Raw genomic sequence first — 25,418 nt, 5'->3', positions numbered from 1 at the left:
CAATGATTTTAGTTAATAAAAATAGACTATAAGTTTTTGGTTAATGAAATATATCAACTCTACTGCAAAGTTATTAGAAGTAACCTTTTTATGTAACATTTATAAAAGGAATACTCAAAAGGCTAAGACGTCGGTGTTTGCTGGTTATATATTCATAATGCATTTAGACGTGCTTGTTATATATTCATAATGCATTTAGACGTGCATGTTATATATTCATAATGCATTTAGACGTGCTTGTTATATATTTATAATGCATTTAGACGTGCTTGTTATATATTCATAATGCATTTAGACGTGCTTGTTATATATTCATAATGCATTTAGACGTGCTTGTTATATATTCATAATGCATTTAGACGTGCTTGTTATATATTCATAATGCATTTAGACGTGCTTGTTATATATTCATAATGCATTTAGACGTGCTTGTTATATATTTATAATGCATTTAGACGTGCTTGTTATATATTCATAATGCATTTAGACGTGCTTGTTATATATTCATAATGCATTTAGACGTGCTTGTTATATATTCATAATGCATTTAGACGTGCTTGTTATATATTCATAATGCATTTAGACGTGCTTGTTATATATTCATAATGCATTTAGACGTGCTTGTTATATATTCATAATGCATTTAGACGTGCTTGTTATATATTCATAATGCATTTAGACGTGCTTGTTATATATTCATAATGCATTTAGACGTGCTTGTTAATATCGGCTCTCTTGTAAAACACTCAATTTAACCATATTCAGAATTTACCAGAATTTAAATGTGCTTGACTCATAAAAAAAACACACGCTTTAACTAAGAATGCTATTATTTTTGAGAAAATTTGGTGATATTCACCTATTTAAATGGCACTTTAAATCTATTTGTTGCAACTAATGTTACTTCATGTGTAGTATTAAATTAATTAGCAATGGTCCATGTCATCATTCTCGCTAGTCCACGTTAAGTGCAGATCTCCGTAAATATTGAAAAAGCAGAGCCGTAGATTAACTTTGATAATTTCGAAGTTTAAAATAATGTTCTTTAAACACAATGCAATAACGGCAAGCTTATTGGAAGCAGTTTTCTATGGCAACAACGACAAAAATTGTGATTGAAAATATAATTCAAAATGACGATATTAGTCAGCGCGCACCTGAAAATAAGGAAACCTGAAGACTTATTTGCTTCAAAATCGCTCCATTCTCTTTTTCTTATCTGTCCAGTCACCAGAGAAGATGGAAAATATAATTGTCTTTGCACCATTGGTGTTTATGACATTATTTTGAACTTGATTATATCTCTTTTGTTTCTTTTTATGGAGCTCTGCTCTCGACAAAGTCTAGTGGGAATGACGACTTAGACCAGGCGCACGCCTTTAATACTGCAGGTCCTTCTTTAAGCATTATTGAAATAAATCCAAGTTTGGAAAACTGTACCATCTAAACATCTGCATGGTGCTTGTTTTGCCGAGGACTTTCTAAGAAGAGTTGCAAATAGATTTGATAAAAATTTTTTTTAAAAATCTGGTTATTGTTCCAATAGAAACACCACTGTTTATCATCTAAAAGGGGTGTTTACGCACCTTGTGGCCACGCCTAGCTTTGCACCTTACCTCAGTCTAACCCAAACATCAACATGGTCACTATTTAGCCATTTATATGTTGCTCACTATGCCTTGCAGGTTACACCACACTGGTTATAAGAGTGCAGGGCCGTAGCAGGGGGTGGGCACTGGGGGCACATGCCCCCAAATATTTTCAAAAATTATAAGGAAATGACCAGTAGGGGGTGGCCGTGCCCCCATTGTTTTCTTAATGTTTCTGTATCATGCCCCCTGATAATTCTAGGCCTGCTAGTGCTATGGAGTGCAACTTTATTTGAAATACAGTAATTGTATTGGATCTGACACATGATATTAGGGAGATCAGCTTTCAATAATTGTTGTTTCTCACTTTGTAACCAAAGGTTTTTTTTGTTTGTCTACAGGGGTTATGAATTTCTCCTTTGGTCCACGTAGCCAACCTGTTGACTGGCGCAAGCTTGGTAAGGCCTGGTTATTAGTTGAGAATAATAATGCATGCAGGGGTGGTGATTCACTTAAGATTAGTTGAAAATGTCATTCTCTAATTGGAATACAACAGGGGGAGGGGTGGGGACTTGATTGGAACTGTTAATATTACAGTGTCAGTGTAGTTTTGGTGTCACATGTCCAACCTACATGTAGGTGGTCATGCCGCGCACCCCCTCCCCTCATTGGCCGAAGGTCCACTTTCGGTTTCCAATGGACATGCTATTTGTAGACAAAACTTTAAAGCATAAGCTAGATCATTCTGGTATGTAGTCAAATCCGACAAAAGGTCCCGTGGAGATACTGCAAAGGCATTAAAAAAATCCTTTTTGTTTTTTCGGGTGGATCAGATTTTTATCAGAGAACTCCCCCTTTCCCCCCCCCCCCCCCCCCCCCGGTCCATTTTTTTCAGATTTTGCACCCCATCCCCCCCAAGAAGAATCCTGGGTATGGGTGGTTCATAGGGAGTTGGATGACAGAGCTGCTAGAAGTGAGAGGCCCACTTACAAAAAAAAAAAGAAGAAAAACCAAAGACAAAATTGTCTGTTAAATCGCTAAACTTCTGTGTCTGTCGTTCTGGGCGTGATATATACTGGGTCTCAAAATCCTCTCAAAGCCAACAATTAGAGGGACTGTACAGGACCCGAAATGATTCCAGGACGCAAAACGATCCACAAAAGTCCCCCAACTGATCCTGGGACCTGTATCGATCCCCAGGAGTCCCCAAAATGAACCCCAAGGAATTGCAGTAATGGACAAACAGAAGGAGTGTGGAAGGAAGGAGTGTGGATGAAACTATTTAATTAGCGTTATTTGTGTTACTATAAGGAAATTTAAACAATAACCATAGTTACAGTAGTATTAAAGATTTTAATTTCTGACTGCGTGGGAAATACAGTGCTTGAGTCAGAAATTTGGGTAAAATAACAATTTATATGATAGTAATTTGAAGAACCAAGCGTGAATAAATCATTTATACATAACAAGCCATAAAATAAAGTCTACATAGATAAGACATGCTACTTTCCGTAGGAAGCGAGATCATGCACCGTTGTACGCATGACTAAATGAGGAAATTCAAAACTCACATATTGACACATAATATTGCTTTCAACAAAAGCCACATCTCTTAATATTTAAGGGTTGTTGGAGTGCATTACTCAGTGTGCTTTTGTCATTCCATCTTGTCGGCCAAATTTGCTGCCTAAAATGTGTAAATATTCGCTCATGTGTACATGGATTTCCTGGTGAAATACATGTTTGGTTGTCAAATGAATATAGATTTTTAGGGGTGATGTTTACCGGAAATGAGATTTATAGTGTTAGAGTCATGCGCCGGAACTGCAAATGTTTAGAGTGTGAATTGAAGGTCAAAAGTTTGATTGTTCTGAGCAAAGCTGTGCTATGTTTATGTTGTATTCTTTTCAGTGACAATTAAAAGTTGTGTATTTGTTTTGGACTCTGTTTATGGGTTTACCGCGGGGCAATTTAATATTAATAGAAGTATGGAATTTAAAAGTTTTTAAAGTTACGTTGTTTAGTAGAGTCGCTGTTAACCCTTCATTATGCTTTAAGAATTGCAAGTGATTTTTTCTGCTTTCCCTTATTCCATTACCGTAATTTCTTGGGGTTGACTTACAGGACCCGTTGGTATTGTTTCGGGTCCGGGGATCAGTTAGGGTACTTTTTGGGATCAATTCAGGTCCTGGGATCGTTCCAGATCCTGGGATCATTTTTGTTCCTGTACAGGACTATTCCTCCTCACTGCCTAAAGCCTTTTTTGATTACCCAGACTTGTTCATATTAATTTGATCCATTTTTTATCTTTTGAATCTTTCTGTTTTTGGTATTCCAGCTTCAGTTGACATGGATCGGCTGGTGCGGGACATGGACATGAAGATGTTACAGGACAATATTCTGCACATAACCTACTGTAACCTAGAGACTGAAATGGTAAATTATTTGGTATTGTATTGTGAAAGATATAAGGCCACTGTATTTGTGATATGACAGACATTTTGTGATTGTTAATTTGTAGGGTATGCAGAGCATGCAATTTGGCCCCCACTTCCTGAAGCTGTTCCGCCTTGCACAACTTATCATTGAGTACCTACTGGTAAGATTGCAATAATGACAATGATGGTGATGATTGTGATTATGGTGATGGAAATGAAAAATATGACAAGATGTTCATGATGATGACGATGACAATGTGTAATGTTTCTGAAGACCAGCTGATAATTTTATCTGTGGCTCATAGCACTGCCAAGAGTGTTTGCAAACCAGCCTGGAGATAGAGATGACTAAAGTACAAGAAACTATGCAGGTAAGGAGGTCATTTGTAAAAGTAACACCCTACCAAGCAGGGGTTTCATTATGCCCCGGCGGCCGGCGAAAGTGCCAGCTATTTTCCACTGAGCATTGGCTATCAATCTCCACCGCCTACTTTTGCTTGTCTGCCAATTATGCTTGCTGCTGCTTTGTTCAAAAGAAAAATTTCAAAAGGCTATGATGTTTGATATAGGATCTTTGTTTCATAGCACTTTATAATAAGCAAAATGAAGGAATCTAAAAAATGGTGCTCTATCTTTCCATTTTAAGTTGTCAATAGCATGGACCCTCTACCATAAATTGTGTTTTGGTACTGGAACTAAGAGTATGTTAGATTGTAGCGAGACTAGATACAGAGCTGATCTTTCAAGATCCTCTCTAGTTCACAGCTAATCGCTAGCAAGTGCCCTGGTGGTGAGAAGAAGAGCTACAGTAGCTGTATTTTTTTTCCGTTGAATTTGATAGTTTAGTAGTTTTTAAGAAATTCTTTTTGGAAATGATCATTCATTTTGCCTCCAAGTGAAAAATTGGAAACTTACTCTTTAAGGTGTTTCCTCTATCCTTTATATGTTCTTCTTTTCTTCAAAAACTCAGAGTGCTGAGCAAGTGCGCAAGGAACTGGATCACAAATCTGAGCTTCACAGCAAGCAAAAGAAGGAGATTAAAAGGTTGAAAAAGTGGATAGCGGAGTATCAGCTCATGATGCGGGCTGGGGCTAGTGGCATCCACAAGGTGAGGTCCACGTGCACCACCAGGTTGTTAAAGGTAAAGAATCTTTACCAATCTCTGGCAAAACAAAACAGGCAAATTGCATTTCATTGACAAATTGTATTGACAAGTGTCCATTTGTGTTGACTTCAGGCCAGTACCCAGGATTTTTCTGGGGGGGTGTGCAAAATCCGTGCGAATCTAGATTTTCCCGGGGTGGGGGGGGGGGGGGGGTGAGTTCTCAGATAAAAATCTGACCACCCCCAAAAAACAAAAAGAGATTTTTTTATGCGTTTGCAGTATCTCCACTGGACGTTTATTATTGGATTTGGCTACATACCAGAGTGATCTAGCTTATGCTTTGTAGTTTTGTCTACAAATAGCAAGTCTATTGAGAACCAAAAGTGGACCTTCTGCCGTTGTGTGTGTGGGGGGTGCATTCGCACCCCCTGCACCCTCCTGGGTACGGGCCTGGACTTTGTGCACAGGCTATACTGTACCTCTGAGCTATCTGGTTCTGTACAGCTGTAACATTTATCTCTCTATGCTTTATTTTGTTGTCTTTTATTTCTATTCAGTGTCCATACTGTGTTTAATTTTTGTTAGCCAGGAGCCTTCAACAACTCATTTATCATGTTCTACCTGAAATATTTCCATATATCTCATGCTTTATATTGTTTTATCTTGTATTTGTCTTCAGTGTCCGTACTGCGCCAAAGCTTTTGTGAGCCAGGAGTATCTGTTAGCCCATTTATCACGGCGCCATGATGATCACCCCATAGCAAATGGGTCAGTTAAGCCCATGACTGTGACCTCCAAACCAGCAGAGAATGAGACAGCTGAGGCCGAGAAAGCTGCCTTGATTGAGGAAGTGAAGCAGATCAAGGACAGACTATATGCAACAGAGAGAGACCTTATGAATGAGAGGAATGCAAGAGAAATGCAGTATGCAAAGGTATAGTAACCCGAGTACTTCGCTAGCTAGTTGGTAATTAGAGGCTCAACTTTCAAAGAAACTTCAAGCAGTAGCACAAGTTTTATTTTACTGTACTTAGCCAAAAATTGACTTACTAAAATGACACGATCTGACCCTAATTTCTGTCTGATTTTGCAGGATAGAAATCAGTTTTCAAATGACGATCAAAAGGTGAAGGAGCTAGAGTCCAAATATGAGCAATGGAAGATGCAAGAAGATGAGAATCACAGGGTGAGAAGATGATGATGATGCGGTAGTGGTAGTTACAGGAAGGTGTTGTGTTGGTGATAAAGATTAGGATTAGTATGATGCTACCAGTGCAAACCACAGAAAGGTGTTTGTGATCAAGTTGATGATGGGAGATGTTATCATTGGTAGTTACATGGAGGCATTAGGTGTTTGTAATGAACTTGTTGATAATAGTTATAGTGATATTACCAGTTACTGTAAGGTAGTTACAGAAAGGTGATGACTATTAATTAGATGGATTGCGGTGTGTTTTTATAAGCTTGGTTACGTTATATTATTTTTTATCTGAATGACAGGTTAATTGTTTTGAATAGCAACCATTCGTTTGTTAAATTGTGATGTTAGAGCTGATGAACTGCTGTTTACGTTGTTATGAATTGTCACGTTTAGAGAGAGCTCATGTCACTAAGGCAGTCACTGCAACGGGAGATTCAGAACATGAGCACCCAAAACCAACAAGAGAAGAAAGCGCTTACTCAGGTTAGTTCATAGATGATATTTAACAAATAGACCTCATTTTTGTGTGGGTCAGAACCTGATAGATGCACAGATGACGTCACAGTGTCATGAACAAAAAAGTACGCAACAAGGCGCAGTCGAGTTGCGTGACTGTTGTTCATGACATGCTGTGACGCCTTTTGTCCATCTGTTAAAGGACAGACGCACAAATAAAATGAGATCTGTTTTTTTTACACAACAATGAAAATGTTTGATAAATTACAATCTAGTTTGGGGAACATGCATGCCAACATGGACCCTTGACCAATCAAGGCGATTAACAAGTGGCGTTGGAATAAAACATAATATAACATTTGTCAATGGGATTAAGGTTGTCGTTTTTATTTTGATATAGGCTCTGGCAGACTTGGAGTACAAAATGAGTAAGTTCTCTCAAATTTCTTCTCATCTGTTTAACAGTGCATTGTAATGTACTGCCTCAATTATATTACTGTATCGTTTGTATTCAGATTCACGGCCTTCCATGATCGGAAACATCAAGGTAGAGTGTGCTTTAATGTGTTTTTGTTAATTATCGTACATCCAAACACACCGCCTAATTCTGACAGTAACTGTTGTGATATAGGACGAGGATGAACTAGATGCTCCTCCTAAGTTCCAACCAAACAACAAAGAGGAGATCGCTGAGATGGTCAGAGAAGAATTTGAAAACCAGGTACTAGGCTTCCTCTGAAAACTAGGCTTCCTTGAAAAACATTATCATTTGTACAGATTTTTTAAGGATTCAGAGATAGAATAGAGCCGTATCTATTGCAGGATGAATTGACAGTGATTTAAATTTGATATATTTGCTTTTCTGAAAAGTGTTTCTTGTATTTTTATTGGGATTTATAGGTTCGTCACAGTTTTGTCACAAATCCTGACTCCAGGGGAAATCTGCCAGAGAGGAAATGCCACTGAATTCAAAATGAGATAATAAAAGCTTTATCTCTTGCGTTGTTGTGTTTCTATTCTTAATAATTTTACTCCAACAGCTACAACAGGTCCGTGTCCAATCGCAAGAAGAAATGCAGAGGGAGCTGAGGCGAATGAACCAGAAGTGGAAAAGCAAAGAGGAGCGTCTCCAGCACGAACACCAGAAAGAAGTCGTCAAGGTTAGACAACATTTGGTGGAATATTTGGCAAGAATAATTACACACACATATTGGCAAATGACATATAGCACTACAATGGGTACACATTTCATAATCAGCAGGGGCAACTGGTAGAAAATCCTATCTAACTTCATCAAATATAAACAACAAATGTTTTTGCTGCGGTCTTGGTGCCACTGTACATGTTTAGAGACTATATGTGTTTAATCCCTAGTGACAATGTAGATGTGTAATAATAACCATAAATGCATGTTCCATTTCATTGCTAACATGCATAGGAGTGTGTCACGATCGTGTTGAGTATGTTTTGGTTGCTGCTTTAGGTACAAGATCTCCTTTCTCAGTACGGCTCCAAATTGGAGGCGGAGCAAGCCGAGAAAGAACGACTTGTAAACATGGTGGAGAACCTGAGCAAGGTAAGAAATGTTACAGGGCACACACGGGACTAGTACACCAATATACCGTATATTGATAAGTACCCTCTCTCTATGGGGGGCGGGGGGGCGTATATTGATGAACTCTTTCAGGTCGGCTTAAAGAGACTCTTAAAACAATTTCCTCGATTTAAGTAAAGGCGCCTTTTCTTGATAAATTTCCTTTGGAGTCATTATATTTTGGGCAACAGTGTTCTCATTCAAATGCTGAAATTTATTACTAGAGCAATATTTTTCCTCAACAGCAACTTCAAAATCAAGAAAACAATAGAAAGGTAGATGTTGCATTTTGATACTGTTAAAGTGTTTTTTCCTTTTTGACCGAGGTTCCTTGTATGCGGTTAATTTCAGGCTGTGGGGGAAGAAGTCCAACAAGCCGCCATCCCCAGACAACAGCAAGCTCTCGGTACGATTTCACTCCACAAATACTTCACTGGAACAAAATTCTTATTATGTTTTTTTCGCCGCTCTAGATTGTTTACATTTTATGACTAATTTTTCGTATTTTAATATATATTTGAAAACGATATTATAAACATAAATACTGGCAAAAAGCAGGTATCAATACAAAGCAATTCCAGTGTTTTGACATTCACGAGCACTAGGCAGACGTAGACTTGATCAGTACAAACCCAAAGGTTCTCTGCTGATATTTATCAAACAATCTTCCAAGGACATCCTTACACGGTCCGTAAAAACATTCATTTCCACAAGAAAAACCGCGCGAGAACGAAGGATTTTGTTTTGTGCCTATCCCGATAAACGAATCACAGCTATTGCAATCGGCCTCATTATTTGCTACGACCCCAATCCGAGCACCAGCCCTGTCTTCCCCGGATTCCGCATTAAATCCCTGGCGGTTGCAGTTTTTCTGTAGTACCCCCGAGGACGGCCCAACCAGGCCAAGCCATTTTGAGAGGGGAATATTGGTGGGATGATGGTTGTTGGTCGAAAAGACTTCGTAAAGTGTAGTGAGCTCTCGCACGGTCAGCTGCAGCCATTCCACCGTACCTCCAGACGACTGGGGAGTAAAGATTATGCTTTATTTAGTTTTGATTTACGAGAAAGTAGGATAAATAGGAAAGCTGTTCTGAGCAGACCACTAATATATTCTATTGATTGTTATCCTAGTTGTCTAAATACCTATTATAGCATTATAGACGATCCTGCTAGGCTAACGTTTTTGAGTTTAAAATGTATGCCTATTTACATTGGGAATCCCACGTCTTGTCAGGTAAGACCGTTAAACCTGGTGTCCCGTGACATCACAGCACGTCATTAACTTGTATTAGGGTCCGTAGCGGTGCCTGTACACTTCCTTATACTCGTGATTGTAGACTGTAGGAAGCAGTCTGTCTCTATATACTGACAAGTAAAGCGTGGAGTACACTTGTGACATAACATAGGCGCGCGCCGTATTTTATTCTTAGGTTCAAGCGTGTACATCCGTCACAATAACATAACATCGAAAAAAAAAAACATGGGCAAAACGAGAAAAGAAAAACATGTATTTTTCCCTCATTATGTCGTTATGTCGCCAGTGTACACCACTTAAATGTCAGTCGCTTGTGAAGCGCTTGTAGACTTCGCGATAAACGCTCTACAAAAACGGATTTTACATTTACATACACACTGTACTTACATTCCTCATGCCAATGCACACGTGCTTCATGGGCGTGGCCCAGAACGTTGGGAGCTTGGTCTCCTGTTCGTCATCTAGCGCCTTGCCGCCTTCATAGTTATAGCCATTCTTGTCAGTCCAGTAGGTGGAGTCATATAGGAAGGTTTGCTGACATAAAAAGATGCGTTAGTACTGAGGAACAACCGGTGGAGAGCCAAGTGACCTACCCAAAGGCAGAACATTTCATTTGATATTTATTGTAATACACCAAAAACTGGTATTCGATTCTGCCAAATTTTCGTCTTTCATACGACTTCTTCAGGGCAGACTGATATTTATTGTCATACAGTTAAAAGATATTTAAGCAGACAAAAGATTTTTAATAAAATGAATGGAGAATGGGAAATTTAAAGCAGCAAAGCCGATTTCCGCGTCTGCGTTCGTTTCGTTTTTCACGTGGGAGATAACAACGCCATTTGCCGGGAAAACAAAAGGGCGCTTTGAAGACCTATTCGTATGAACAAACAATGTGAAATCCGCGAAATTAGTGAGAAATTTTTAGTTTAACACATTGACCCCTCAACCGGCGTGTACCGACTTTGAGAAGTACCCACAACCCAAACAATTCGTAAATGCAAAATAAACACAACAAGATAAAGATAATCAGTCTAAGGGATAAATGGTCTTGAAGATATGTATCCAACCAAGGTGATGCAACTACTCTTTAGCCAAATAAAAGCTCGCTATAAAATCACCGGGTAAATAGGCAAACGCCTGCACTACAGGCTAGGGGGAGGTATCTGTTTTTACTCTGTTTTTTTGTAAATTCAGCCCCAAAAAAGCCAGGAGTCGCCTATCAAATTATGTTACTTCTGTCCTTGGTTTCCTATGCTTTTCTTATTTTGTATTTTGCCTGTGCATTGCACTGCTTTGTTAATTCTTCAGTACTAGAAACCACTCTCGTGAAACACTGATCCTTGCCTTTTTTCCGTCAACCTTTGCGGCCAGAGTCCACTTGCCCGGGTCACAACCCGTCAAGTTCGTCATTTGGCACCAGACCTCGACGCGGTCACCATTGATATCCAGAACATACGCACCATCAACTTTACTGCGGAAAAGGTGCAAAAATAACATTTAAGGAACATGTAGAAGTGCCAGAGACAGATGCTGTTTTTATGGCGAGAATACAAATACCCCGAGTCTTTATAATTGCAAAAAATAACATGAAATAAGAATTTTGAATAAAAATAGAATTTTATTTGCGTTTAACTGCACAACCTTAAAGAGGGTCGCGTAAGTAGCGCACCCTTTCAAACTACAGATCGAACAGCATCTGGTTCCGTTAATTTGGCCAAATAACTGTTAACAAAACCAATATCTAAAAAAAATCCTTAGGATGAACAAAAATGAGGGGATTTACACGCGCTGTACCTGGTGATGTTCTCGCAACTGCCGTACCCTGCTGAAAGAGTACCATAAAGAGTTAATCGATTTGCTCCTGTCCCGCCCAAAATCGGCTCAATATTTTCTAACAGCGGTTACACCTTGGGTGCCAATAGAGTGTTTGGCTCCACTTCAAATCCTGCTGCTATAGCACTTTACTTGTTGTCAGAAGCCTGAGAGGGCTTTTGTAGCAACCATAAAAAAAAGCTCTACAAAGGAATACCCCTGGTTTGACATACACGCTAATGCTCGCACGACAAAAGGTTCAAGGGATGCTTTTACCAGTATTCTGTTAGCTTCCTGGTCGATCTAATACTCCCGTCCCGAGAAGGGATTATTCAACTCACCGATGTCAAGTAAAAGGATGCTTTTACCAGTATTCTGTTAGCTTCCTGGTCGATCTAATACTCCCTGTCCCGAGAAGGGATTATTCAACTCACCGATGTCAAAGTAACAGTATTCTTTTACCAGTGTTCTGTTAGCTTCTGGGTCAATCCAATACTCCCCTGACCGCCTGCCTGCGAGAACTTCCAAGTCTTTACATGAGCGCAAAATTCCTTTATTGTGTGCTACAGACGGCAATATACAAATAAATTCATATTTTAGCCTTGCGTTTCTATTCATCGTATGTTCATTGTTTTACAGCAACATGAAGCCCTTGGAGAGAAAATATGATTATTGGAACGAACCCTACTGCTCTCTTCTTAAATCTTTCTCCCCCCCTCCCCCTTTAATCGCTCAAAAAAGCCTTAGAGCCCCGTGTTTTATGGTACATCCAATACTCAATAATGCACTCGATGGTGCACTATTTAATCTTCAATATACTCTGTCTAAGAAGAAAGACACACAACGGAAAATTGATGCTTGAATTAATTAACTATTTAAATTTAAGTAAATATCAAACCTTAGTAAAGTAAAAGTAAAACAGATATATTGCAAAAATTGCCAAAAAAGGCAGCTCCTAGTTGATTTTTTATTCCTATGCTGTAAACCGCCGGTAATTTTGCATCCTCTCTAGTACTGTGGCATTAACAGATATACTGATCTTTTGACTTTTTATAGGCGGCATTTTTAGATTCCAAACGAGCATTATATGATATAAAAGTATTATATGTATTTGTTTCCTTAATTTAGGTTATGTGGTAAAGAGAAATACTAAAAACCTTTTCTGTCGTCAAAATAAACGATCGAGTCTCTCCTCACGGATTTTGACGGTTGTCTTTCCCTGGTTTCACTGTTAAGATCACAGCGGCGAGACTCCAGATGGTAGTTGAGGCTCCAGCATTGGATCTCATCGCGGCACATCCGATAACACTCCCAGAACTCACTCGAAATGAACGATTCAAACGTATAGCCCAGCAACGCGACGCCCTGCTCGGAGATAACAGGGCAGCTTTCCTGAGACACTTTTCCAGCCAAAAGTAGCACGAAAAATACTCTCGCAACTAAACCGATAACTCCCATGATAATGTTTGTATTGAAGATCAATCGATTGTAGCAGATGTCTGGTTGGAAAAGTTTGTCTGTTGATAGTCACAGTTTTGGTTTGCTTTTAATAGTCCGATACGCCAGCACTCCTACAATGGTTGATCGATTAATATTTTCATCAAAAGACACAATACAAAAAACTCCGGGCGTGCCAAACGTTGTCTTTTGATTGCTTTTTTGATTTGATTTTAGCCTTCAGCATCCGTACGCCTGTATGTGGTAATGCGTTATCAATTGAACGAGGAAAAAACAGATTTTAGGTTGCTTTGTTTTATCATTATTTAATTAAAGGACGCAGTACAGCAACCTACGCAAGGAGAATCAATTGTTTCCTTTAATCGCCGATTAAAAATTCGAACCATTTTTGCTTCGAATGCCCGTATACTTGCTGTAACGGGAAATTAACGGGGAAAAACAGCATATTTTGATATGCACAAAATATGTATCTAAGTACAAATATATACGCAATACAGCAGCACTATAATAACTTGGGGTTTTCTTTTCTTTTCTTTTTTTTTTCAGCTGCTACACCGCCTAGACGTGAAGTGACTTTCTCGGACAAAGGTTTGTAATACAACATACTGCTTAATCTAGTGTGACAACTCTCGAACAATTCAGAAGCACTAAACTTTATATTAGGGAAACAAAGCTAATACCTCGTGCCTCAACCACGCCCCGATGGTCTTCTGGGTAATTTTTTTAAGATGAGACACCATATTGAATATTACCCATAAGACCCTGGGAGCTAGGTTGCGCAGGCCAGAGGCCTCTTCTTGCGAGTTTCTCGTATGTTGTCATGTTATTAGTTTTAATTATCTTTATATATTTCCTGTTTTTTTTTCTGTCCATCAATCTTCTTCCGTAACGTAAAACGGAAGCCTTTATAAGTAAAGTGCAGTCCCGACTCTCTACCCAGCAGCGCTAGGGAGTAGTTTCAGTACCACCCGGTTCAAACCTTTTTAGCAATGTCAGGTTACTTAGGAAGTGAGATCGGAATAAGGGTTTTTGTTAGACGGTCATAGTATTTAACTTTATCCGCTGATTTTGTAGAAATGTCAAACAGAGAACGTGTCAAGACCCCTGATTTCAAAGACGGGCCAGGTATTAAAAAAATATAAAAAAATAGTTAAAAAAGTTAATTTTAAATTTGTTTGCTAATTATTAACCACCAACAACCTAATGATATCTTTGGCTAACACTTCGTTCTGGATGTTTTTTTCTTTTCTTTCACAAATCGCGGCTAACCTGTCATAATCTGACCACAGAATCCAGTAATTAATAACATACTAATTTTCTGTATTTCTGCTGATAATTAGAGACTCTATATGATAGCTGGTTGACATCAATCCAACGATATTCGGTACAACGGTATTCTCTTTTTTACATAACCAATCTGTATTGCCTGAATATGACCCTCGAAGCAACAATACTACATTGATTATGTCTCTCATCAACTCTCTTCGTCTGTCCTTAATACTCGTGCCTCGACCCGTGACCTTTTTTACCACATGACACAATCAGTCCATAGGCCCCCGCCAACACAATAACAACCACTACCTTTAGATAGAAGCTTGCTCTTAATACTCTTGTATTATTTTGTCCCCCTTTTACCAGACGACACCATAAGTCCGTACGTCTCCGCCAACACCAATAACAACCACTACCTTTAGATAGAAGCTTGCTCTTAATACTCTTGTATTATTGTGTCTCCCTTTTACCAGACGACACCATAAGTCTGTACGTCTCTGCCAACACCAATAACAACCAATACCTTTAGATAGAAGCTTGCTCTTAATACTCTTGTATTATTGTGTCCCCCTTTTACCAGACGACACCATAAGTCTGTACATCTCCGCCAACACCAATAACAACCACTACCGTCTATGGCGACAGAGGTCGGACGGCTCCAACGAGTGGGTGGACAAGTTTAACTTCACCGCTTACCTCAAGCCCCTCGGCCCCTTCACCACGCCCTTGTACGTGTACACGGCTAGCGGGTCCCCTTACTGGCGCCAGTACATCTCCGCGAGCTCAGGTACGTGCAGCTGACGGGACAGTGCGACACGCACAACCGTGTAAATAGGAACCTAAGGCGCCAGTACATGTATGCGAGCTCAGGTACGTGCAGCTGACGGGAAATTGCAACACGCACAACCGTGTAAGTAGGGACCTAATAGTATGCCTACCACGCCGCCATTTTACGCTCCTGTGTAATAACAAGACACACACAAATGCATCCATTTCCATCGGCTTATTCAAGCGAGTAATTGGGATACATTCGATTAAATATCGTCAATCAAGTATCTGACTTCACTCGTGGATGGTTATCTTGAAGTGTTCTAGCAACTAGACGGCTGTATTTTTAAACGTAAATAATAACAAGAGAGTGGTTCATCGACATTCTTCGGGTGAGGGCGAAGGCGAAGGCACGGTGTGACTAGCGCGCTTGGCGCTATTCGTAACCTTGACTTTTAACCTGTTAAAACCTGTAATACATATACATGTAACAGGTACATCAAGTAGAGTACATGTTCTACCGCGATCTCTTTATACTTTGGAATTATAAGTACAATTTGGTGGTAGATATACCAGTACCGAGTACGCCCAGATCTACTTAAAATCTCTGAATTTGTGTTCTTTGGTGGACCCTTTCAGTACCAAATGCCGCCTAGAGTACATGTTCTACTTATACCGCTATCACTATAACTCTGTATTTATAAGTGTGTGTTTGATTCAAGACCCGCCTAGTACCGAGTACCGCCTAGAGTACATGTTGTACTTATACCGCTATCACTATAACTCTGTATTTATAAGTGTGTGTTTGATTGTAGACCCGCCTAGTACCGAGTACCGCCTAGAGTACATGTTCTACTTATACCGCTATCACTATAACTCTGTATTTATAAGTGTGTGTTTGATTGTAGACCCGCCTAGTACCGAGTACCGCCTAGAGTACATGTTCTACTTATACCGCTATCACTATAACTGTATTTATAAGTGTGTGTTTGATTCCAGACCCGCCAAGTACCGAGTACCGCCTAGAGTACATGTTGTACTTATACCGCTATCACTATAACTCTGTATTTATAAGTGTGTGTTTGATTGTAGACCCGCCTAGTACCGAGTACCGCCTAGAGTACATGTTCTACTTATACCGCTATCACTATAACTGTATTTATAAGTGTGTGTTTGATTCCAGACCCGCCAAGTACCGAGTACCGCCTAGAGTACATGTTGTACTTATACCGCTATCACTATAACTCTGTATTTATAAGTGTGTGTTTGATTGTAGACCCGCCTAGTACCGAGTACCGCCTAGAGTACATGTTGTACTTATACCGCTATCACTATAACTCTGTATTTATAAGTGTGTGTTTGATTCCAGACCCGCCAAGTACCGAGTACCGCCTAGAGTACATGTTCTTTGTGTCCCGTACCGCGGTGCCGGGGGCCGTGGAACTCCACTTACTGGAGACAGGCACTCTCTCTGTCATCCGCTCTTGCGTCAACAAGGCCAAGGCACTGCAGGGGTGGAAGTACAAGGGGGAGTCGTTCTACGTCATGAAGTCTGGTCGCGCTGCAAATGGTGCGTATCAGCTATTTTTATCAGTAAGCATCTTTCGGGTATCCTGTGGTTTGGGAGCTCTCTGTGGTTTTCGATATGGCGTCAACCGGGGTCTCTATCCATTCCCCTGAGGTCATCCACAGGAATCCGGAGCTTTAGGTCTACTATGGCGTCACGGTATGCCAAAATTGCCTTGTACTATGGAGGTTTCTAACTCCATGCTTCTACCTAGCGTTTATGTGCTTTTTAAAATTATTTTCTTTTTGAAAAAGAGATGGCGATTTAATTACTTTTCTAGTTTTAAAATTGTACTTCAGGAGTGAATAGTTTACTTCAGGGGTGAATAGTGTACTTCAGGAGTAAATAGAGTACTTCAGGAGTGAATAGTTTACTTCAGGGGTGAATAGTGTACTTAAGAAGTGAATAGGGGCGAGAGGGATTCGTAAACTAATCTATCATTTACGTTTCAAAATTGATGGAGGCTTGTTGATAACTAGGCATAAAGCTGATCGAAAAGGTTCTTCACCTAAAAAGATATATCCATCCCTATGTAAATGAGATAACAATCCTTGTTTTGTTATTCACTACCAAGTAGTGGTTAGACGGGTCTTTTCTTGCGGCCTTTGTTCACAATCCGTGTTTTGTTATTCACTACCAAGTAGTGTTAAGACGGGTCTATTCTTGCGGCCTTTGTACACAATCCGTGTTTTGTTATTCACTACCAAGTAGTGGTTAGACGGGTCTTTTCTTGCGGCCTTTGTACACAATCCGTGTTTTGTTTTTTACTACCAAGTAGTGGTAAGACGGGTCTATTCTTGCGGCCTTTGTACACAATCCGTGTTTTGTTATTCACTACCAAGTAGTGGTAAGACGGGTCTTTTCTTGCGGCCTTTGTACACAATCCGTGTTCTGTTATTCACTACCAAGTAGGGGTAAGACGGGTCTTTTCTTGCGGCCTTTGTACACAATCCGTGTTTTGTTATTCACTACCAAGTAGTGGTAAGACGGGTCTTTTCTTGTGGCCTTTGTACACAATCCGTGTTTTGTTATTCACTACCAAGTAGGGGTAAGACGGGTCTTTTCTTGCGGCCTATGTACACAATCCGTGTTTTGTTATTCACTACCAAGTAGTGGTAAGACGGGTCTTTTCTTGCGGCCTTTGTACACAATCCGTGTTTTGTTATTCACTACCAAGTAGTGGTAAGACGGGTCTATTCTTGCGGCCTTTGTACACAATCCGTGTTTTGTTATTCACTACCAAGTAGTTGTAAGACGGGTCTTTTCTTGCGGCCTTTGTACACAATCCGTGTTTTGTTTTTTACTACCAAGTAGTGGTAAGACGGGTCTTTTCTTGCGGCCTTCGTACACAATCTGTGTTTTGCTATTCACTACCAAGTAGTGGTTAGACGGGTCTATTCTTGCGGCCTTTGTACACAATCCGTGTTTTGTTTTTTACTACCAAGTAGTGGTAAGACGGGTCTTTTCTTGCGGCCTTTGTACACAATCCGTGTTTTGTTTTTTTACTACCAAGTAGTGTTAAGACGGGTCTTTCCTTGCGGCCTTTGTACACAATCCGTGTTTTGTTATTCACTACCAAGTAGTGGTAAGACGGGTCTATTCTTGCGGCCTTTGTACACAATCCGTGTTTTGTTATTCACTACCAAGTAGTTGTAAGACGGGTCTTTTCTTGCGGCCTTTGTACACAATCCGTGTTTTGTTTTTTACTACCAAGTAGTGGTAAGACGGGTCTTTTCTTGTGGCCTTCGTACACAATCTGTGTTTTGCTATTCACTACCAAGTAGTGGTTAGACGGGTCTATTCTTGCGGCCTTTGTACACAATCCGTGTTTTGTTTTTTACTACCAAGTAGTGGTAAGACGGGTCTTTTCTTGCGGCCTTTGTACACAATCCGTGTTTTGTTTTTTTACTACCAAGCAGTGGTAAGACGGGTCTATTCTTGCGGCCTTTGTACACAATCCGTGTTTTGTTTTTTACTACCAAGTAGTGGTAAGACGGGTCTTTTCTTGCGGCCTTTGTACACAATCCGTGTTTTGTTTTTTACTACCAAGTAGTGTTAAGACGGGTCTTTTCTTGCGGCCTTTGTACACAATCCGTGTTTTGTTATTCACTACCAAGTAGTGGTAAGACGGGTCTATTCTTGCGGCCTTTGTACACAATCCGTGTTTTGTTATTCACTACCAAGTAGTTGTAAGACGGGTCTTTTCTTGCGGCCTTTGTACACAATCCGTGTTTTGTTTTTTACTACCAAGTAGTGGTAAGACGGGTCTTTTCTTGCGGCCTTCGTACACAATCTGTGTTTTGCTATTCACTACCAAGTAGTGGTTAGACGGGTCTATTCTTGCGGCCTTTGTACACAATCCGTGTTTTGTTTTTTACTACCAAGTAGTGGTAAGACGGGTCTTTTCTTGCGGCCTTTGTACACAATCCGTGTTTTGTTTTTTTACTACCAAGTAGTGTTAAGACGGGTCTTTTCTTGCGGCCTTTGTACACAATCCGTGTTTTGTTATTCACTACCAAGTAGTGGTAAGACGGGTCTATTCTTGCGGCCTTTGTACACAATCCGTGTTTTGTTATTCACTACCAAGTAGTTGTAAGACGGGTCTTTTCTTGCGGCCTTTGTACACAATCCGTGTTTTGTTTTTTACTACCAAGTAGTGGTAAGACGGGTCTTTTCTTGTGGCCTTCGTACACAATCTGTGTTTTGCTATTCACTACCAAGTAGTGGTTAGACGGGTCTATTCTTGCGGCCTTTGTACACAATCCGTGTTTTGTTTTTTACTACCAAGTAGTGGTAAGACGGGTCTTTTCTTGCGGCCTTTGTACACAATCCGTGTTTTGTTTTTTTACTACCAAGCAGTGGTAAGACGGGTCTATTCTTGCGGCCTTTGTACACAATCCGTGTTTTGTTTTTTACTACCAAGTAGTGGTAAGACGGGTCTTTTCTTGCGGCCTTTGTACACAATCCGTGTTTTGTTTTTTACTACCAAGTAGTGTTAAGACAGGTCTTTTCTTGCGGCCTTTGTACACAATCCGTGTTTTGTTATTCACTACCAAGCAGTGTTAAGACGGGTCTTTTCTTGCGGCCTTTGTACACAATCCGTGTTTTGTTATTCACTACCAAGTAGTGGTAAGACGGGTCTATTCTTGCGGCATTTGTACACAATCCGTGTTTTGTTATTCACTACCAAGTAGTGGTAAGACGGGTCTATTCTTGCGGCATTTGTACACAATCCGTGTTTTGCTATTCACTACCAAGTAGTGGTAAGACGGGTCTTTTCTTGCGGCCTTTGTACACAATCCGTGTTTTGTTTTTTTACTACCAAGTAGTGTTAAGACGGGTCTTTTCTTGTGGCCTTTGTACACAATCCGTGTTTTGTTTTTTTACTACCAAGTAGTGTTAAGACGGGTCTTTTTTTGCGGCCTTTGTACACAATCCGTGTTTTGTTATTCACTACCAAGCAGTGGTAAGACGGGTCTATTCTTGCGGGATTTGTACACAATCCGTGTTTTGTTATTCACTACCAAGTAGTGTTAAGACGGGTCTTTTCTTGCGGCCTTTGTACACAATCCGTGTTTTGTTATTCACTACCAAGTAGTGGTAAGACGGGTCTATTCTTGCGGCATTTGTACACAATCCGTGTTTTGTTATTCACTACCAAGTAGTGGTAAGACGGGTCTATTCTTGCGGCATTTGTACACAATCCGTGTTTTGTTATTCACTACCAAGCAGTGGTAAGACGGGTCTATTCTTGCGGGATTTGTACACAATCCGTGTTTTGTTATTCACTACCAAGTAGTGTTAAGACGGGTCTTTTCTTGCGTCCTCAGCGAACAGCCTGACGTCATCGTGGGGGGCTGACAGCACCTTGACGGAGGATAGGGACGAAGGTCAGTCACGTGATCACAGCCAACCAATCATCAACCACCACCTCGAAGTTTCCGTTATTTCCTGATGCACGTGCAGTAAAAACAGTAAAAGCGGTTATTTAGAACTTGAAATTTATAAATGTAATAAAAATAATCATTAAACCTTAATTGGCTAGAAAATTCAAACTTTATCTGGATTGTGTAGTTCCAGTAAATATCCATATCCTTGAGTAGAGTTCATGGATATTTTCTGGAACTACACATTTCCGTTAACGGAAAAGAAGAAGCAAACAAAAAAGAGTTTGACTGAATTTCAAAAGGTGCGTCCATGAGTAGAGTTCATGGTGCGTCCATTAGTAGAGTTTTACGCTTCCACGAGACAATCCCTAAGCTACCCTTAATTAAAGTCTTGCTATCGTTTTTGGTACTGAGCTCCTTACTTGCCTTACTTGCCTTAATTCAGATTCCGATGAGAGCGAGTCGTTGCTAGAGGAGCAACCCTTGAAGTCCGACACACCAGAGAGGTATGTGACGTCGTTTGTTTAACGAGGCTGCGATACTTGTAGGCTTTTAGCGTGTTGGGCGATAAGTGAGCCTTGTCACTGAAAGTGGTGTTTAACAGGGAACCTTAACCCACAACAATGTTGACAGAGGGAAGTTAAACCAACACAATGTCGACAGAGGGAAGTTAGACCAACACAATGTTGACAGAGGGAAGTTAAACCAAAACAATGTTGACAGAGGGAAGTAGGACCAACACAATGTTGACAGAGGGAAGTTAAACCAAGACAATGTTGATCGAGGGAAGTTAAACCAACACAATGTTGGTCGAGGGAAGTTAAACCAACACAATGTTGACCGAGGGAAGTTCAAGCAACACAGTGTTGACCGAGGGAAGTTAAATCAACACAGTGTTGACCGAGGGAAGTTAAACCAACACAATGTTGACCGAGGGAAGTTAAACCAACACAATGTTGACCGAGGGAAGTTAAACCAACACAATGTTGACCGAGGGAAGTTAAACCAACACAATGTTGACCGAGGGAAGTTAAACCAACACAATGTTGACCGAGGGAAGTTAAACCAACACAATGTTGACAGAGGGAAGTTAAACCAACACAATGTTGACCGAGGAAAATTAAACCAACACAATGTTGAATTAGTTTGTTAACTCCTCTGTGAAAACAGAGTAGTTTCCCGTGACCCGTCGGAGCGAACTCGTCGGAGCGAAGGGTACTTCTAGAACGTCTTTTTTTCACTTCTATCTCCTCTGCAAATGGTTAAAGAACAGGTGTTGAAATAAGCCAATTCAAAGTTTGAGAAATGCCGTGAGAGACTGGGCTCTTTCGGACCAAAAAGAGCGATTTCACAAGAGAGTTTGTATTGCTGTCTTGGAGAAAAATCCTTTCTAAAAAACAGCCTTAAAAGATATGGTGAAATCATTCATTGCCACACGTGAGGACTTTATTGCACTTCGTATAGGGGGCAATTTGGGATGAATTAGGCGCAAAAGGTATTTCTACGGAGCGATTTTCTAAGAACCCTGAGCCATTCCTTTACTCAAATACTGTAAAAGTTTATCGGCGTCATTGGATATCATGATGACACATGTCACAGAAATGGAAAACTGTTGAAGATTCCTCATATTTTTAAACTATGTCTGTCTTAAGACTCAAGAGATCAGCTACAAATGATGCTGGCCAAGCAGAAATGTTTATACTGCATGTTTTTAATAACCAAACTTATTGACGAAGAAATGCATAGATAGAGCTGTACTTAGCAAATTAATGCATGGACTTATGCGTGATAACCCATCTTCTTAGGCCTAACACCAAGCCTGCTGATGTACCGGTCGCAGACAGCTTGGAAACTACTGAAGAAATGGATGACATGATGACCACGTGAGCTAAACTGCACTATATACTACGCACCTAGAGCGCAACACATCTCACTATATGCCACACACCGAGAACGCCACACATCGCACTATATGCCACACACGGAGAACGCCACACATCGCACTATATGCCACACACCGAGAACGCCACACATCGCACTATATGCCACACACCGAGAACGCCACACATCGCACTATATGCCACACACGGAGAACGCCACACATCGCACTATATGCCACACACGGAGAACGCCACACATCGCACTATATGCCACACACGGAGAACGCCACACATCTCACTATATGCCACACACGGAGAACACCACACATCGCAATATATGCCACACACCGAGAACGCCACACATCGCACTATATGCCACACACGGAGAACACCACACATCTCACTATATGCCACACACGGAGAACGCCACACATCGCACTATATGCCACACACGGAGAACGCCACACATCGCACTATATGCCACACACGGAGAACGCCACACATCGCACTATATGACACACACGGAGAACACCACACATCTCACTATATGCCACACACGGAGAACGCCACACATCTCACTATATGCCACACACGGAGAACACCACACATCGCACTATATGCCACACACGGAGAACGCCACACATCGCACTATGTGCCACACACGGAGAACGCCACACATCGCACTATATGCCACACACGGAGAACACCACACATCTCACTATATGCCACACTGAGAGCGCCACACATCGCATTATATGCCACACTGAGAGCGCCACACATCGCAATATATGCCACACACGGAGAACGCCACACATCTCACTATATACTACACACCGAGAGCGCCACACATCTCACTATATCCCACACACCGAGAGCGCAACACATCGCACTATATCCCACACACCGAGAGCGCAACACATCTCACTATATGCCACACACGGAGAACGCCACACATCGCAATATATGCCACACACGGAGAACGGCACACATCGCATTATATGCCACACACGGAGAACGCCACACATCGCAATATATGCCACACACGAAGAGCGCCACACATCGCACTATATGCCACACACGGAGAACGCCACACATCTCACTATATGCCACACACGGAGAACGCCACACATCGCACTATATGCCACACACCGAGAACGCCACACATCGCACTATATGCCACACACGGAGAACACCACACATCGCAATATATGCCACACACGGAGAACGCCACACATCTCACTATATGCCACACACGGAGAACGCCACACATCGCACTATATGCCACACACGGAGAACGCCACACATCGCAATATATGCCACACACGGAGAACGCCACACATCTCACTATATGCCACACACGGAGAACGCCACACATCGCACTATATGCCACACACGGAGAACGCCACACATCGCAATATATGCCACACACGGAGAACGCCACACATCGCACTATATGCCACACACGGAGAACGCCACACATCGCAATATATGCCACACACGGAGAACGCCACACATCTCACTATATGCCACACACGGAGAACACCACACATCGCACTATATGCCACACACGGAGAACGCCACACATCGCACTATATGCCACACACGGAGAACGCCACACATCTCACTATATGCCACACACGGAGAGCGCCACACATCGCAATATATGCCACACACGGAGAACGCCACACATCGCAATATATGCCACACACGGAGAACGCCACACATCGCAATATATGCCACACACGGAGAACGCCACACATCTCACTATATGCCACACACGGAGAACGCCACACATCGCACTATATGCCACACACGGAGAACGCCACACATCGCACTATATGCCACACACGGAGAACGCCACACATCTCACTATATGCCACACACGGAGAACGCCACACATCTCACTATATGCCACACACGGAGAGCGCCACACATCGCAATATATGCCACACACGGAGAACGCCACACATCGCACTATATGCCACACACCGAGAACGCCACACATCGCACTATATGCCACACACGGAGAACACCACACATCTCACTATATGCCACACACGGAGAACGCCACACATCGCATTATATGCCACACTGAGAGCGCCACACATCGCAATATATGCCACACACGGAGAACGCCACACATCGCACTATATACTACACACCGAGAGCGCCACACATCTCACTATATCCCACACACCGAGAGCGCAACACATCTCACTATATGCCACACACGGAGAACGCCACACATCGCAATATATGCCACACACGGAGAACGGCACACATCGCACTATATGCCACACACGGAGAACGCCACACATCTCACTATATGCCACACACGGAGAACACCACACATCGCATTATATGCCACACACGGAGAACGCCACACATCTCACTATATGCCACACACGGAGAACGCCACACATCTCACTATATGCCACACACGGAGAACGCCACACATCGCACTATATGCCACACACCGAGAACGCCACACATCTCACTATATGCCACACACGGAGAACGCCACACATCGCACTATATGCCACACTGAGAGCGCCACACATCGCAATATATGCCACACACGGAGAACGCCACACATCGCACTATATGCCACACACGGAGAACGCCACACATCGCACTATATGCCACACACGGAGAACGCCACACATCGCAATATATGCCACACACGGAGAACGCCACACATCGCAATATATGCCACACACGGAGAGCGCCACACATCGCATTATATGCCACACTGAGAGCGCCACACATCGCACTATATGCCACACTGAGAGCGCCACACATCGCAATATATGCCACACACGGAGAACGCCACACATCGCACTATATGCCACACTGAGAGCGCCACACATCGCAATATATGCCACACACGGAGAACGCCACACATCGCACTATATGCCACACACGGAGAACGCCACACATCGCACTATATGCCACACACGGAGAACGCCACACATCTCACTATATGCCACACACGGAGAACGCCACACATCGCAATATATGCCACACACCGAGAGCGCCACACATCGCATTATATGCCACACTGAGAGCGCCACACATCGCACTATATGCCACACACGGAGAGCGCCACACATCGCAATATATGCCACACACG

At 41.7% G+C, this 25,418-nt stretch overlaps 2 protein-coding genes across 5 annotated transcripts in view; one reads left to right on the top strand and one right to left on the bottom strand.

The window, feature by feature from the left end:
* Positions 1-25,418, top strand: part of LOC5503868 — a 50,532-nt gene that overhangs the window by 891 nt on the left and 24,223 nt on the right. The window contains exons 2-23 of one of the 2 annotated variants that reach the window (XM_032372080.2): positions 1,991-2,047; positions 3,928-4,025; positions 4,111-4,188; positions 4,333-4,398; positions 4,998-5,135; positions 5,812-6,066; positions 6,226-6,318; positions 6,727-6,816; positions 7,190-7,217; positions 7,305-7,336; positions 7,421-7,510; positions 7,830-7,949; positions 8,273-8,365; positions 8,629-8,658; positions 8,735-8,789; positions 13,458-13,499; positions 13,986-14,036; positions 14,764-14,970; positions 16,321-16,521; positions 20,349-20,408; positions 20,851-20,911; positions 22,211-22,288. In XM_032372080.2, the coding sequence (XP_032227971.2) occupies positions 1,991-2,047; positions 3,928-4,025; positions 4,111-4,188; positions 4,333-4,398; positions 4,998-5,135; positions 5,812-6,066; positions 6,226-6,318; positions 6,727-6,816; positions 7,190-7,217; positions 7,305-7,336; positions 7,421-7,510; positions 7,830-7,949; positions 8,273-8,365; positions 8,629-8,658; positions 8,735-8,789; positions 13,458-13,499; positions 13,986-14,036; positions 14,764-14,970; positions 16,321-16,521; positions 20,349-20,408; positions 20,851-20,911; positions 22,211-22,288 (2,023 nt within the window). The remainder of the gene's footprint in view (positions 1-1,990; positions 2,048-3,927; positions 4,026-4,110; positions 4,189-4,332; positions 4,399-4,997; positions 5,136-5,811; positions 6,067-6,225; positions 6,319-6,726; positions 6,817-7,189; positions 7,218-7,304; positions 7,337-7,420; positions 7,511-7,829; positions 7,950-8,272; positions 8,366-8,628; positions 8,659-8,734; positions 8,790-13,457; positions 13,500-13,985; positions 14,037-14,763; positions 14,971-16,320; positions 16,522-20,348; positions 20,409-20,850; positions 20,912-22,210; positions 22,289-25,418) is intronic. The other variant, XM_001624763.3, reaches the window with a different exon arrangement.
* Positions 9,302-13,448, bottom strand: LOC116611659. Of its 3 annotated transcripts, none has more exons than XR_007313665.1 (4): positions 12,611-13,443; positions 11,436-12,016; positions 10,022-11,112; positions 9,302-9,404 (listed from the first exon to the last, which is right to left on the bottom strand). XR_007313665.1 is itself a non-coding variant. In XM_032372081.2 (4 exons), exons 1-4 carry the CDS (start codon positions 12,909-12,911, stop codon positions 10,938-10,940), a joined length of 636 nt encoding a protein of 211 aa, XP_032227972.1. In that variant the 5' UTR covers positions 12,912-13,445; the 3' UTR covers positions 10,912-10,937. The 3 variants fall into 3 exon arrangements, 1 of the variants encoding a protein (XP_032227972.1); XM_032372081.2 differs by lacking the exon at positions 9,302-9,404 and having other exon boundaries at positions 10,912-11,112; positions 11,436-11,466; positions 11,888-12,016; positions 12,611-13,445; XR_007313666.1 differs by having other exon boundaries at positions 10,022-12,016; positions 12,611-13,448.

This window comes from Nematostella vectensis, chromosome 9 (genome assembly GCF_932526225.1).
Source record: "Nematostella vectensis chromosome 9, jaNemVect1.1, whole genome shotgun sequence".
NCBI lineage: Eukaryota > Metazoa > Cnidaria > Anthozoa > Actiniaria > Edwardsiidae > Nematostella > Nematostella vectensis.
The sequence above is the reverse complement of the archived record's forward strand: the minus strand, read 5'-3'. Positions and strand labels throughout refer to the sequence as shown.